The 13,184-nt window shown below is 44.0% G+C and overlaps 1 protein-coding gene across 1 annotated transcript in view; it reads right to left on the bottom strand.

The window, feature by feature from the left end:
* Window positions 1-13,184, bottom strand: part of LOC144488275 (neurofibromin-like) — a gene marked incomplete at its 3' end in the record, with an annotated part of 72,997 nt that overhangs the window by 49,205 nt on the left and 10,608 nt on the right. Inside the window, exons 3-4 of the mRNA XM_078206318.1 lie at window positions 12,651-13,083; window positions 9,280-9,620 (exon numbers count right to left, since the gene is read on the bottom strand). Coding sequence (XP_078062444.1) covers window positions 9,280-9,620; window positions 12,651-13,083 — 774 coding nt within the window. The remainder of the gene's footprint in view (window positions 1-9,279; window positions 9,621-12,650; window positions 13,084-13,184) is intronic.

The following is a 13,184-nucleotide window of genomic DNA, read 5'->3' as shown; positions in this document are numbered from 1 at the left end:
AGATCCTTAACAGTATTGGTCAAAGGTTGCTTTTTGTGACTGGAAGCCTTTGTCCAGTGGTGTACCACAAGGATCAGTGCTGGGTCCCTTGCTGTTTGCAGCGTACGTTAATGATCTAAATATAAAAGTGGGGAGTATGATCAGTAAGTTTGCAGATGACACAAAATGTGTTGGTGTGATAGTGATGAAGAAAGCCTCAGTTTAAAGGAGAATATAGATGGGATGGTCAGATGGGCAGAACAGTAGCAAATGGAATTTAACCCTGAAAAGTATGAGATGATGCACTTTGGGAGGACTAACAAGGTAAGGGGATATACGATGAGCTGCAAAATGCTAGGAAATATAGAGGACCAGAAAGATCTTGGGATACATGTCCAAAGATCACTGAAGGCAGCAGGACAGGTAGATAAGGTGGTTAAGGCGGCATATGAGATAGCTGCCTTTATTAGCCTAGGCATAGAATAAGAGCAGGGAGGTTATGATGGACCTGTATAAAATGCTCATTAGGCCGCAGCTGGAATATGGTTTGCAGTTCTGGCCGCTTCACTATAGGAAGGATGCGATCGCACTGGAGAGGGTGCACAGGAAATTCACCAGGATGTTGCCTGGGCTGGAGCGTTTCAACTATGAAGAGAGCTGGTTAGGCTGGGGTTGCTCTCCTTGGAGTAGAGAAGGCTGAGGGGGACCTGATTGAGGTGTACAGGTTTATGAAAGACAGAAAGACAGGAAGAAAATTTTCCCCTTAGTAGAAGGGTCAATAACTAATGGACATTGATTTAAGATAGGGGGTGGAAAATTTAGAGGGGATTCGAGGAAAAGCTTTTTCACCCAGAGGGTGGTGGGAATCTGGAACTCATTGCCTGAAAGGGTGGTAGAGGTGGGAACCCTCACAACATCTGAATGAACACTTCAAAAGGCCATAGCTTAGTAGGTTATGGACCAAGTGCTGGAAAAGAGGAGTAAAACAGCTACATGTTTGATGGCTGGTGCAGACACGATGGGCCTCTTTCTGTGCTCCATGACTATGTCTTGAGGTTGATGTTGAAAGGATGTTTCCTCTTGTGGGCGAGTCCAGAACAGTTTTAAAATTAGGGGTCACCCATTTAGAACAGGGATGAGGAGAGTTTGTTTTGTACAACTCTGGAACACTGTCTCAGAAGTCAGTGGAAGAAGAGTCACATCACTGAATATTTTGTAGGGTTGAGGCAGATTGATTCCCTTGCCTAAGTTATCGGGGATAGATGGTAAAGGTGAAACTGAACACATACAGATCTATGACTCTATGAGCCATGATCTTACTGAATGACAGAGCAAGCTTGATGAGACGAAATGACCTACATCTGCTCTGATTTTGTATGTTTATAGATTAGGATAACATATTTAGAATTTCACTCAATTGTTGAGCAGAAACTGCTGAGATAGTAAGGATATTTATCAGCACTCTATTGCTTATCTTGCTTTGAAGTGGTTTTGTTTCTTGCCAGACAATGAAAGTATTTTTCCTCTCAAACTGGGAGCGTTTCCCTGTCTTCTTTCATCATGCACTCTTCCATTTTTCTCCCACCACTCTCCTCCCAACACCTTCAGAGGCTTTCCCTCATGAGCCTCTTCTTTCTCTCCTCCCTCCTCTAACCCCACCTTTGTTAGGCACTCTGTCACTCTGCTTGTACACTACGTGCCCTCCCAGGAGCCTTTGCTGCTCTTCATCCAAAAACATGACAGTAAATTTGAAACGCTGATTGTGTATAAAGATCAGCTGCAAAGGAAAATGTGAACCATATGGGTGAAACCTACACAAGAAATTCTGTTGAGAACAAATGACTCGAACTAAAAATGTATTAGAACTTGAAAAGTTGTGAACTTTTCAAAATAGATACTATACCACAGGCCACACGCTTGACCACCTCTCGTGTGAGCTGGTGATCTTGGCTGAAACTCTCTTTAGAATCATAGAATCCCTACTGTGCAGAGGGGCGCCATTTGGCCCATCAAGTCTGCACCGACTCGCCGACAGAGCATCCCACCCAGGCCCTATCCCCATAACCCTGTGCATTTACCATGGCAAATCCACCTAACCTACACATTTTTGGACTGTGGTTGGAAACCGGAGGAAACCCATGCAGACACGGGGAGAACGCGTAGACTCCACAGACTTTAACCCAAGGCTGGGAATCGAACCTAGGTGCCTGGCGTGGTGAGGCAGCGAGTGCTAACCACTGTGCCACACTAATGCAAAGCCAGTCACTTTTCTCTTCATAGTACCTTGATGGCTCCAGAACTGTGGAGATGGAAGTCATAATTCCACACTATTTATGTCAGTGTCCATTGAATCTGGTTGTGTACAATTTAATAAAACAGTAATATTTTAAAGATCTTGTATTTATATATAGAATCCCTACAGTGCAGAAGGCGGCCATTCAGCCCATCGTGTCTGCACCGACCACAATCCCACCCAGGCCCTATCCCCATATCCCCATGTCAGGGGGACCCGAGCTAGTCCCCCTGACACTAAGGGGCAATTTATCATGGCCAAACAACCTAACCTACACATCTTTGGACTGTGGGAGGAAACCAGAGCACCCTGAGGAAACCCACGCAGACACGGGGAGAATGTGCAAACTCCTCACAGCCAGAATTGTACCCGGGTCCCTGGCATTGTGAGGCAGCAGTGCCAGCCACTGTGCCACCATGCCGCATTTAGTCATATAACGTCCAGAAATTCCACAAAACACCTTGGAAAATGAAAACTCGAAAGATCTTCACTTGCATATTCTATGCCTTTCGAAGTGAAGATAAAATAACTTGCTTCATGATGCAGTAATATGTCTGACATGACAGCATTTTGCATGTACTAAGATGCCACAAAGAAGACTGACAACTGATCAGTTCACATATTTGGCAGCACTGACTGTGTGGGAAACGTTGGCCATATTACCAAGAAGCCACGTGGCATTTTTTCAAAAAGATAGCTGAGAGATGTTCAATATCCGACCAAACACAAAGGACCACAGCACCGCCCCCCACCCCACCCCCACAGTCCATCCTCTAACTTTCCACTTCAGCAAAGACTCCACTAAGCTGCTGAAGCTTGTTACCATTTCAGCAGCTGAGAGATCTGAAAAGACTTCAGATTTTTAGCAATAAATGGTTAGAGCTGATGAGGAAATCATTAGTAATTTCGGACATGTTCGGGGAGATCATTCTCTCAACCTCACCGATTGAGTCAAGATGATTTATATAGGGTCTCAATTGAAAGGTTGGCTCTGTCAGTGATTAATCCAATCTCTTGCAGGGCTCTTGTGAAGTTGAGGTGTGAGATAAAAATGGATAGCTGTAATAATTTTGGAACAAGTAGCACATTTTCCATGCAATAGTGAAGCTATATTACATGAAACAATACTCAGACATACAGGCAGCTGCAAGAGTGTTGCCAAATGGACCATCTAAAATGGCTATTTGTAAAGCACTCTGGGACAATTGGGCAAGAACTAAAACGACAGGCTGCAGCCTAAAAGACAGAGATAAACAGGCTGCAACCCTGACGGGTGAATACACAGGATATGGGTCATCTCCAGGACAAAAGAGACTCTCTGGTCAAACTGGATTGTTTACCAGACATAGAGGCGCCATAACCTCTTATTTGGGAGGGAGGTGTGTACTCTACGTGCCCCCAGCACCTGCAGACATGGCCGTTGGGGACACACCCAGAGGTTGGTGTGGCAGCACCGGATTGGACTTTATCGATCAGGGTGATCAAGTCCTGATCGATTGATTGGCAATGGCCAAAAGGAGGGCGAAACCCAACAGGGTATAAAGGGTGCTGCGCAACCAAGAATCTCTCTCTCTCTCTGACCCCACGAACGAGCTACAACAACGGTGACCATCGCCAGCGATGACCAGCACGAGGAGAGCCACCACACCCAAGGAAAGAAGGAAGACCAGAGCCAGAGCGCCAGACCAGACCAAAGGACCAGACTACGCAGAGGACGACCGAGACCAGCGCACAGATAAAGGCCAATATCTGCCTGGGTACTTGCCAGTCACGCAAAGTTGAGTCAAGGTCTTGTATTGGACTTGAACTCTAGTATTTGTATCTGTAAAGATAACTTATTGTTGGTTGGGCGGGTGATTATTGATTGTGTGTTTTAAATAAATATTGGTTGTACTAACAAGACATCTACTCGCAGTTATTTGTCCACCGTATAAGGATTAAAACAGACTGTGCGGCAGGCACAACAACAGGAACTATTTACGTAAATGGATAATGTCATAATGTAAATGGATCTTGGCGACTAAAATATATCACATAGATGAGCAAACAGTATCGAAAACAGCGTGCTCCTGGATTAAGTTGGCTACTTCACGGTATGCACTGACAGAAGTTTTCATTTAATGACATTAAGGTAATACCTCTTCTCAGTTTGCCCAATATACGGAGGCATTGTCACTGGATTCGTAATCCAGAGTCCGAGGGTAATGCTCAGGGGAATCGGGTTCAAATTCCACCATGGTGGAATCGGAATTCAATAAAAAAAATCTGGAACTAAACGTCTAATGATGCCCATGAAGCCATTTTCATAAAACCCCATCTGGTTCACTTACGTCCCAGAGGGAAGGAAATCTGCTGTCCTTAATAACAGCAAATTACCGTGGATGCTGGAATCTGAAACCAAAAGAGAAAACGCTGGGAAATCTCAGCACGTCTGGCAGCATCCGTCAGGAGAGAAAAGAGCTGACGTTTCGAGTCCAGGTGACCCTTTGTCAAAGCTCAAAGCTTTGACAAAGGGTCATCTGGACTCGAAACGTCAGCTCTTTAATCTGCTGTCCTTACCTGGCCTACATGTGACTCCAGAACTGCAGCACTGTGGTTAACTCTTAAATGCTTTCCGAAATGGCCTAGCAAGCCACTCAGTTTAAGGGCAATTCGGGATGGGGCAAAAAAATGTTGGCCGAGCCAGAGACACCCGCATTCCATAAATGATTAAAAAGAACAAACTTGCTTCAGAATAATTCTTGTAATGGGAATAGTAAAACGAGTGCACATGATTATGATCTGGTGTTCCCTTTATTTTCATTAATGTATAAAGCAGAGATTAATTTTGAGTGGCCACTAATATTTTACATCTACATGTAATCACCAATCCTTTCTGATACTACAGATGAACTTTTGTCACCACTGTAGATTATAGTTTCAAGATTAACTAACAGCAAGGGAGGGTATTTCCTTTCAGCACTGATATACTCACATTACGGCAAAATATTAAAACATCAGACTTTCCATTTGCAACTTTGTTTGAACAGCCTCCGGTTCTGGCTAAACCTAATTTGCACCTCTTGATTTAAACTTTTCAACATTGCTGGTCCACGAATACACAGACTGCAAACCCTGACATGGACTTTAAATGTAAAACAAAAGCACATTGAGAAGCCAACTTAAGTTACTCGTCTGCTGTGGGAAGCAATGTTATGCAGTATCAGATCAGGTGCAAAAACATCTGTTTCATGGAATGAAAATGTAGAATAAAATTATTGGACATCAAGTCTATTTCATCTTGTTTTCTCAATTAATATCACCCCCCCCCCCCCCCCCCCTCCCTCCCCGCCCGTCCATTTCCTCTCCCTTCTTACAGGTTTGGGTTTAACTCAGGCAAGCATTTACCATTTCGCCCCTCAAGCTTGTTCTGCCATTCAATGGGGTGGCCTGGTGGCACAGTGGTTTAGCACTGCTGCCTCACAGCGCCAGGGACCCGGGTTCGATTCCCAGCTTGGGTCACTGTCTGTGTGGAATCTGCACGTTCTCCCTGTGGGTTTCCTCCCACAATCAAAAGATGTTCAGGTTCGGTGGATTGGCAGTGCTAAATTGCTCCTGAGTGTTAGGGGGACTGGTTAGGGTAAATGCATGGGGATACGAGGATAGGGCCTGGGTGGGATTGTGGTCAGTACAGACTCGATGGGCCGAATGGATTCTAGTCTATGACACAAGTTGGAGTGTTTCTGGATTTATAATCTCTTATGATGAGGCTGTGGAGGAGCTTGTTCAAAAAGTAAGACATATAGCCTCTATGTTTTCTTTCTAAAGATTTCCAACCCTGCCTACCCATCACAGTTCACTTTCCACTTCACTCATGCCACTTACATCCAGTTGCTGAGGCAGCACTGAAAAATGGTACAACTACTAATAGAAATACATGCAAATGTGTAAACATCATCAGCTGGAATAGCCTAATGGGTTAAAATTCATATCACTTTTCTCATTGGAACTATTCAGTTTAGTTGCCAGAAGATTGGGGAGGTGATGGCCTAGTGGTATTATCGCGAGTTCATTAATCCAGAAACTCAGTTCAGGGGACCTGTGTTCAAATCTCGCCACGACAGACGGTGCAATTTGAATTCAATAAAAAATATCTGGAATTAAGAATCTACTGGTGACCATGAAACCATTGTCAATTGTCGGAAAAAACCCATCTGGTTCACTGATGTCCTTTAGGGAAGGAAATCTGTTGGCCTTACCTCGTCTGGCCTACATGTGACTCCAGAGCCACAGCAATGTCATTGACTCTCAGTTGCCTTCGGGCAACTAGGCTTGGGCAATAAATGGTGGCCAGCCAGTGACGCCCATGTCCCACAAATGAATAAAAGAAAAGTTGCCAACTCTTGACTGGTCGTATTCTCGGGAGATATTGGCAGAGGGGATGTCGGAGAAAGACTGACTTTAGGAAAGTGGGTCTATTTCACAATGGGGATCCACTAAAAAACAGAGCCACTGGACAGAGAGACATAACTGCCCCATTCAGTTTGCTTGAGATTCACTGAAGGATTTCACAGACACATTAAGATTGTCTTAAAGGGAGAAATTTGAAAAAAGATTTAAGAATTTAGCAGATCATCACGGGTATGGGATTTTGCCTTATTTAGTTGAATTGTGCGGTGGTTCAGTGCCGGTGGGCTGTAGCCGGAGGGTTCCAGACACAGACTCCTGTTTGCCTCATCTCCCCTAGATCATCAACTGCAGCTCGGCAGTGACTCCTAGCCATGGAAACACAGTGGAGCTCACTCTTGGCTGCAGCCCAGAGGCGCTGGCGCCGGGTTCATGGATCCAGCTTTCGCCTTGCTCCTCAGCAACCTGTCAGTTGGTGTAGGACAGAGCAAAGGTGCAGGACAGAGCAAAGGTGCAGCTGTTTGACTCCCAGCGTTTCCACTCCAGTGTCGGGTAGGGAGTGAGCTGCCAACACGTGCTCCATCCCAGGGACCATGGCCTCGTACCCCACACCTGCTTCCTGCAGGCGTGCTGACTCCTCCGCCTGCTCACACTGCACTCATTCCAGGGTCAACTGCTGAGCAGCTCTCCAAGCAAGCAAATCAGCAGCCAGCGATATGACAGGCGCCATTCCATTACTTGGAATCACTACTGCAGCTCATTCGCCATGACTGCTGCAGGATTCACCAGAACATTTACTAGGTGCAAGGCGGCTTCAGAAGCAATCGCTGACCGTGAAGCAAACTAATGAATATTCTTCTCTACACGTACGAGCTTTCACCTACTTGGCAGGGAAAAACCAGCTTTAATGAGTGCAATATGCATTGCGTGACCAATGTCAGTACCAGTATGTCTTATACCATCACGTTGGCACGTACGTCATGTCATCACAGCACTGCTTTACAATGAACAATGAGCTTTGGTGTACGCATTATTGCGCACATTCATTTATTTGCTTAAAATAAAACTTGATAATTTCCCTGATTGTTTTCAATAGCCACCAGAAGATGGATGTCAATTTCACGAGATTGCCAGCCATTCCGAGAGGGGTGGCAACCCTAAAGCTGGGGCTGGGTGAAAGGAGCAGGCCCTGGTGGGTAGCTTTTCCAGTGGTAGGGCAGAGAAAAATCAATTTACCTATCCACGCACGCAAGGGTGGAGAACGCACACCTTCAGCATGGCTGGTGATTAAGACTCAAGTATTTAAGATTCTAACCTGTAGTAATGAAATGATAAAGAATGGGCAAGGTTTCTTACGGTACTGGATTCTGCCATTTGGTCTCGTGATGTCAATCGCAGGATGTGGGAACTGGAGGGAAAGGGTTGCAGAGAACCTCCCTTCAAAACTGTCCACTTCCAGTCAGGAAACAGATACTTTATTTTAGAAACTGATTTTTTGCCACTGATCGGGTTGGGGCTTCATTATAGCTTTATGCAGCCAAGCACAAGTGCTGTTCAGTCAATGAAAGCTAGATATTTCAGAGTGGAATAATAATTTAACATTTAATACATTTGGCCGTAGTGTATTGTGCATTACTGCTTGCATTCAATCTTATTTTTGATGATTGTACCAGGGGAGTGGGGTGGGTGGGTGGGGGGGGATCGGCCCAAGTGGGGTGGATGGGATGGTCGGTCCACCCTGTTTCTGGCCCTCTGTCAAGTACTAAACCTTGGGTTTCCGTGGTTGCAGTAAGGAGATATTTCCTTGTCTGGGGATTCGTTGGGATTTCCTTTCGTTATCTGGGTGGGTAGGGTGCTGATACAGGCTGATTTGTTATAGTTAATCAGAGAGGGTTTTCCTCATCTTGTTGAGGAGGAGGAGAGTCGTATCTCTCCCCGAGGCACCCCATGGATGGGTGTCTTGACGATTCCTCTTCTCTTTGACAGGAGGAATTCCTTGCTGGAAAACGGTTTAATGGTGACGGACAGCCTGATCGGTGTCTCTGATATGGCTGGAGAGGAGGGAGGTTTGTTGTGTTCTGAGCCTAGGTGAGGTGTATGGATCCCTGGCTTACTGGTTCCTGTATATGAGCGCGTGCACTGCCACGCCACATCGACAGCAGTATCCTGGCATTCCCCTTCTTCTGGATTATCCTTTCGTTGCTTGGAGGTCCTGGGATGTTGAGTTCGACCCTGGTTGTATATTATCCCGCAAGGGATCCTGTACATTGTGTAGCTCTGCCCCTGTTATCCTGCGGAGGAGAGTGTGCACCATGGGGCCATGTGCTCGCGGTTTTATCCTGAGATCCACCCCTCATACAAGAGGAGACGTTGACTACAACAATTGCAATGCTTGATAATTGGAATTGTTTTTCTGAATATTTACTGGTCTTTTCTGTATGTTTATGTGGAATAATGATTACTCTGTACCTGTGCAAGATTTTGGGGATTTGTTGCATTTTGGGTAAAACTTGCAATAAAAACATTCTTTAAAAAAAAAAATCAACATCAAATTCAAGGCGCTGTGTGTTAGAATTTTCAATCATATTAATAATAAAATATAAAAAGGAGATAAAACATACCGTAAGCTTGGATCTGAGCTCCCAAGGTTGAGAAGTGCTATGTTTAGCAATGTTCCTGGAACATCCTTTGGTCGTATTTTGGTGTGCTGGGGAATAGAGTCCGGTTGTGACAATTCCCAACGCGTCCTTATGTGGATAATAGATTGCACTATTGCCTCACATTCTTGGTGCATGAATGTCAGTGGTGTGCCTTGATTGGCAATAGTTAATGTGAACTGGCTTTCATCCACCAGGCAGATTTCCTCGATTTCTGAAGCATAGTAAATGTCATTCAAAAACACAGACTGGCCGAGGACCCGTGTCCGCTCCGCTGATGTCACCTGAACTGCTGTGGACCCCACCTAATTTAAAGGAGAAAGGGTGTCGATAAAATTCACAGGAGCACAAACAATGCAACATACATCAAAGCATTTATTTTAGGGCAGAATTATTTTTAAATAGAGTTACGATGAGAAGTCAGCTATCTACCATCATTACAAACAGAAATATTAGGGGGAGGAGAAGATCTTTATTACGTGTCTCAGTTAATTAGAACAACCAAGATCATTACACGACTGCCAAAGGTAGATTTTTTTTAAGATAAAGTATTACAGTGGACAACCAGAGATCTGAGAGCACAGTGGAGGTTGGTGAGTTTCAGACACAAACAGCCACGTGAGAATATAATGCTTTGACAATAATGGAAACCTGGCTCAAAAAAGTAAATGAGTGAGTAGTAAATAATCCTGGATACAACATTCAGAAAAGATAGAGAACAAAAGGAACCGGGCCAACAGTTTTGATTAAGGAAATGACAATGCTGGAGAGAGAGGATGTCTGGAGAGGGTCAAGGACAGAATCTATTTAGTTAGAGTTAAGAAACAGTAACGATACCATTACATTACTGTATATATTCTGTAGGCCACCAACTAATGGGAAAGACATAGAGGAACAAACTTGCAAGGAAATTACAGAGGTGAGAGAATTATAGAGTAATGATAATGGGGGACTTTATGTGCATCTTTTCAATTGCCAAATTGATTGCTGTAAATTGGAAAAAAGCTTCTTTACTATGGTTAATATTTGGTTACAAATAAATTAGAACCAAAAAGGGAATCTACACATTGAGGCAGAGGGCACGGATTAGGTACTAAATGATATCTTTGCATCTGTCTTTACCAAAGATGCTGCTGCTGAAGTGGTAAACATAACTGTGCACTGGTAATGGTGTAAAGGACAGACATGGGGAAGAGTTACTGATGTGGCACTCAGGAGAATTTTCTTGATCACTATGTTTCTGACCCAAGCATTATTGGATCTGATTCTGGAGAATGAGCTAAGTCAAGTGGATCAAGTGTCAGTAGGGGAACATTTAAGTAATGGTGATCATAGTAAAAGGTTTATGATTAGAGCAATCCAGAGCAAAAATACAGAATTGAAGGGGGACCAGTTTCAGTGGGGTGAGACTAAACCGGGCCCAGGTAAATTGTAATCAAAGACTGGCAGACAGACCTGCAATGGAACAACGAGGAGATGGTTCACGTACAGTCAAGATACATTCCTATGTGGGGGAAAGGTAGGGCAAACAAAGCCAGAACTACCTAAACGATGAACAAGATAGGGAGTAGGATGAAACTGAAAAAGGGTGCAATGACTGATGTATGATTGATAGTACAGTGAGGACAAGGCTGAACAGAAAAAGGTTCAGGGGGAACTGCAAAAGAGAGCCTCGCAGCTAACATAAAAGGGAACTCAGAAGTCTCCCATAGGCATTTAAGTAGTAAAGGGTAGTGAAAGAAGGGGTGGGATTGATAAAGGACCAAAAAACAGTGTCCATGCATGGAGGCAGAGGGTATGGTAGCGGTACTAAAAAAAATACCTGTTTTTCTGGAAAACAGGGATGATACCTCTGAGGCCATAGCAAAAAAGAGGAAACACTGGGGAGGCTAAAAACTGATAAAATTGTACATAAACAATCTAGATTCACAAACACAATGAAAAATGGTTTTGGTAATGCAGATTTACTCACCCAAACTCAAATAGCATTATGGAAACTCTATGTTTACCTCAGTTGAATACCTCACCCACTCAGTGAAACAAGCAGTGTTAACCTAGGTCATTAATTCAGAGCCTGGAGTCATATATGGAAACTCAAATTTCTAAATCAGGATGTTGGAAGTGCTATTGACTGAATCTATGCTATTGTACAATAAACTCCTTTTCTGATTTTACTCGATGCAAGGAAACCAAGCTCGACTGCGTTGATTTTGTTTTGTGTGGGTCTTTAATCCACGCAGCTATATTACACTTCCACAAACATGTATTTTAATGTTAATGTCCAGGTTGTCAAGATCCTACCATATAGTTCATTGGGTGGTTCAGAAATGACCATTTTTGCTCAAGTTAATTTTGAAACGTTTTAAAAATAAAATACTCCCATTTTAAAATTTAAACAAACCCAATCAACTTTGAAATCTAACAGACAAATGGCCTCCTTCTGCACTGTAGGGATTCTATGACGATGACTAACAGTTCTATAGTTTCTCCCATATTTGACAATGAAGATTTCAGTGGCATTTTGCTTCTGGATTTTCCACCCACTCTATGCACCACTCAAACAGTTTACTAACTCCCCTCTTAACTCTTCCAAGCCTGTCCACCATCTGCAAGGCACATTCAGGAATGTGATGAAATACTGTCCACTTGCCTGGATGAGTGCAACTTCAACAACACTCAACAAGCTCAGTACCACCCAGGACAAAACAGCCTGCTTAATCAGCACCCCATCCACAAGTTTGATCATTTACTCACTCCTCCACTGGCACCATACACAAGATGCAATGCAGAAACGTATTGAGCAGCACCATCCCAACCTGCAACCAAACCACCCAGAAGGCCAAGGGCACCAGATGTACGGAAACATCAATACTGCAAATTCCCCTCCAAGTCGCACACCATCCTGACTTGGATTGATGTCACAGTGCCTTCACTGTTGCTGTGTCACAAACCTGAAACACTCTTCCTAACAGCACTGTAGGTGCACCTACAACAGGCGGACTGCAGCAGTTCAAGGCAGCAGCTCACCACCATCTTCTGAAGGCAATGAAGGGTGGTTAACAGATGCTGACCCTGCCAGTGACACTCTCATTCCATGGAGGAATGAAAGAAGTTGTGAATTTCTGTGGCTCTACTTAGTTTAGTACAATATCATCTAACTTTAGACACTTGGGATCAAATAAGACCATGAGACATAGGATTGGTCCATCGAGTCTGCTCCACCATTCAATCATGGCTGATATTTTTCTCACCCCCATTCTCCTTCTCCGTAACCCTGATCCCCTTAAATCCTCCTATTAAGGCAGATTTTTGACATTTGGAAAAAAACTTCCCACCTTGATGGAGACTTTAGTGTCCTTGTGAGCCAACTTTAGAGCATTGTGAAAGACTTTCAGGTCCTCTTCTAGAGCTAGAGTGGCAGCAGGAAGCTTCTGGTGGTCTGATTCAATGTGTTCTGCAAGTTTCCCAGGTGAGTCAATGAAGATCAGTTTTTTGCTTCCCTTAAGTCCAGTCAGAAGCCGTTCATGATATTTTGTGTATTCTCTAACCCAAGAGTTACAGTTGTAGATATAGACAGCTGCCACATTCTCGTAGGCAGCACCAGGAAAAACAACAAACCATTTAGACAGAAAGTCTGTTTTGAAGCGATTGCTCGGCCCTGCATGGGTAAGGTCCACAACAATCTCGTATGGCTTGGCATAATATGGCTTCAAAGTTAGGAGCACGTGGTAAATGAGCAAATCGCCATTGATCTGTCCAGTCTTGAACCTGTGAGAGATAAAATGAAAAGCTCGAGTTACTGCTTATCACACTGCTTTAATTTCCAAGGTGAACCAGCAAGTAACAAAGTTTACGTTTTCATACAAATG

The sequence above is a fragment of the Mustelus asterias genome, unplaced genomic scaffold (assembly GCF_964213995.1).
Source record: "Mustelus asterias unplaced genomic scaffold, sMusAst1.hap1.1 HAP1_SCAFFOLD_1432, whole genome shotgun sequence".
NCBI lineage: Eukaryota > Metazoa > Chordata > Chondrichthyes > Carcharhiniformes > Triakidae > Mustelus > Mustelus asterias.
Note: the sequence above shows the minus strand (reverse complement) of the source record. Positions and strands in the feature narration are given on the sequence as shown.